This window comes from Phalaenopsis equestris, unplaced genomic scaffold (genome assembly GCF_001263595.1).
Source record: "Phalaenopsis equestris unplaced genomic scaffold, ASM126359v1 Scaffold197774, whole genome shotgun sequence".
NCBI lineage: Eukaryota > Viridiplantae > Streptophyta > Magnoliopsida > Asparagales > Orchidaceae > Phalaenopsis > Phalaenopsis equestris.
The window spans coordinates 704-3091 of record NW_018217723.1 but is presented as its reverse complement, the minus strand read 5'-3'; the positions used below and the strand labels follow the sequence as shown (position 1 = coordinate 3091).

Sequence of the window (2388 nt, the reverse complement as noted above, 5' to 3'; positions counted from 1 at the left end):
TCACGGTCTCAACCTCCTCATCGATGTAGCATGCCGCCTCCGCCGTCCCGATCTCGCTCTCCACGCCTTCGCTGCCATTCGAGAGCTCTGCTGCTACCCCGATCGCAACACCTACCGTATCCTCATGAAGGGCCTCTGCGAAGCCGGCCGGCTCGACGACGCCGTGCACCTCCTCTACTCCATGTTGTGGAGGATCTCTCGAAAGGGCTGCGACGCTGACGTCGTCGTCTACCGCACGCTCCTTGAGTCCCTCTGCGCCGCAGGAAGGGTCGAATTGGCGGAGGAGATACTTGGCAAGGTGCTGAAGAAGGGGCTCAGGTCGCCGCGAGCGAGACAAGCGTTCCAAAGGCCGGTTCTTTCCATCGCGGCTAACCTGGAGGAGATGAAGAGGATAATTGACGAGGCGCTTGTGGTGCGTGGGATTAGAAGCCTCGCGAGCTATGATGCCATGATAACAGATTTGTATGCGGAGAGTGAGTTTACTCACGCTGGTAAGATGCTTGATGAAATGACACAGAAGGGATTTAGACCGCCGATATCCATCTATGAGGCAAAGATAGCTGCGCTTTGCAGGGAAGGGAGGGTGGAGGATGGAATGAGAGTGTTGGAGGTGGAAATTGTGGAGAGTGGATGTGTGCCTACGGTGAGATCCTATAACCTGGTGATGGAGGGGCTTTGCATGAAAGGGGAATCGACAAGAGCAATGGGTTATCTGGATAGAATGGATAAACAGCTTGGTTGTGTTGCCCCGAAACAGTCATATGAGATTCTGGTGACTGGTTTCTGCGCTGAAGGACTTTATCTTGAGGCGGCTCATGTCTTGGAGAAGATGCACAAGAGGAAATATTGGCCCGAGTGTACAATTTTTGTTAGTGTGATTCAAGGACTCTGCTCCATTGGAACTATGTATGAAGCCCTATTATGGCTTGAGGAAATGATCAGCCAAGGAAAGATTCCGGTGGCTTCTATGTGGAGCTCATTGGTATCTATGCTGTTTGGTGCGCCAAAGATTGAAAATGATCCATACATGGCTTCTCTGCTGCATGATTTATTAGCCGTTGATTGAAGAACTTTTGTAAGTTCTACTTTCACCATCAAGTTTAAAAATACTATTGCTTAATGAACACTCAGATAAGTATATAGCTGCAGTTTTCTCTACAATTCAGCCTAGAATTTGCCAGTGTTCACTTTTTAACATATTTATGTAAAAGTAGAATTGGTTAATTTTATTTCAAGGAAGATGTAAGATGTACAGTTACTATTACTAAATTTGTTGTACCTTTTGCTTACTTAACATTTGATATATTCCAAGTGTGTTTCTGAGAAAACAACTAGAAAATAATAAGATCAATACATACTACCTTCTTGCACACAGTTATGCTGGTTTTCAGGTGGTTCGCTGCCTGCAATTTCGGTAGCAAATCAGACCTCTACACCTGTCCCATAAGTATAACTACCTCAGAAAGTTGGTTACATAATATCTGTTCATATATATGCATTTACAACAGTGTAAGGAGACGGGACAGAAAATGAACTTCCTCACCTATCTTTTATTCTTCGGTGTTCCTTTTATCTCTAAGCTTGCAGGTTACATGTTCATCTTTCGCTTTGGCTTCGAACTTCAGGATATGCAAAAGAAGCTTCAGCAGCAGAACAGAGGTCTTAGCAAGGCTGAACAGATGCTGATTGGTCTTTTCAACAGAAAAAGGTGAATGTTAAATTAAATTTGGCTGATGTTTTTTTATTTGACAAGTAGTTTTCCTCCACCCTTGCTCATGATATTAATATTTTCAAGGTTGGAAATCTTGCTTGAAAAGAATAAGATTTTACGTTTCCATTGCATGGGAAACTCTTGCCATGCTTATGACTATTTAAAGCATATGATCATTATTCCAGGGGCTATGTTGCATCAGAGTTCATAGGCGATTTATGGTTATGATCAGGTGAAAGTACATTCTCTTTTAACTCTTTAGGAAGATGGTGCTTACCAGTTTTTTTGATCATTTTTTTTGTTCTTGTTGTAATGAAAGCAGCCAATTTATCTCTCTTCGCAAGCACAAAAGGGAGCTATGTGATTTACCTAGGCAAAACAAAATTAGCACTATGCATATATATGATATTGAAATATTATGCACAAGTCCATAAATACAAGAGGATCATAATTTATGTGGTTTGGTCAAGATTGATTTGCATCCACATGACTAGGAGGAACAAATAATTTCACTTTCAATTATATGTGGGAGTACAAAATAATTGCACCAAAATGTACAAAATTTCTTAACAGAAATCTACCAGGGAGGCGTGGCAAAAATTTAACCAAATGTGAAGCAATCTTTCTCAAAGAGAGATAAAACGAAGATAAGAGAAATTTATTTTTTTTCCACTAGT

The 2388-nt window shown here is 41.8% G+C and overlaps 2 protein-coding genes across 2 annotated transcripts; both read left to right on the top strand.

Moving 5' to 3' along the window:
* The first annotated feature begins 6 nt into the window (after positions 1-6).
* Positions 7-1590, top strand: LOC110035455 (pentatricopeptide repeat-containing protein At1g05600-like). Its single transcript, XM_020739684.1, has 2 exons — positions 7-1075; positions 1376-1590. Exon 1 carries the CDS (start codon positions 125-127, stop codon positions 1064-1066), a length of 942 nt encoding a protein of 313 aa, XP_020595343.1. The 5' UTR covers positions 7-124; the 3' UTR covers positions 1067-1075; positions 1376-1590.
* Positions 998-1940, top strand: LOC110035456. Its single transcript, XM_020739685.1, has 3 exons — positions 998-1447; positions 1588-1708; positions 1796-1940. The coding sequence occupies exons 1-3, from the start codon at positions 1378-1380 to the stop codon at positions 1920-1922; spliced, it is 318 nt and encodes a 105-aa protein (XP_020595344.1). The 5' UTR covers positions 998-1377; the 3' UTR covers positions 1923-1940.
* Positions 1941-2388: the final 448 nt, after the last annotated feature.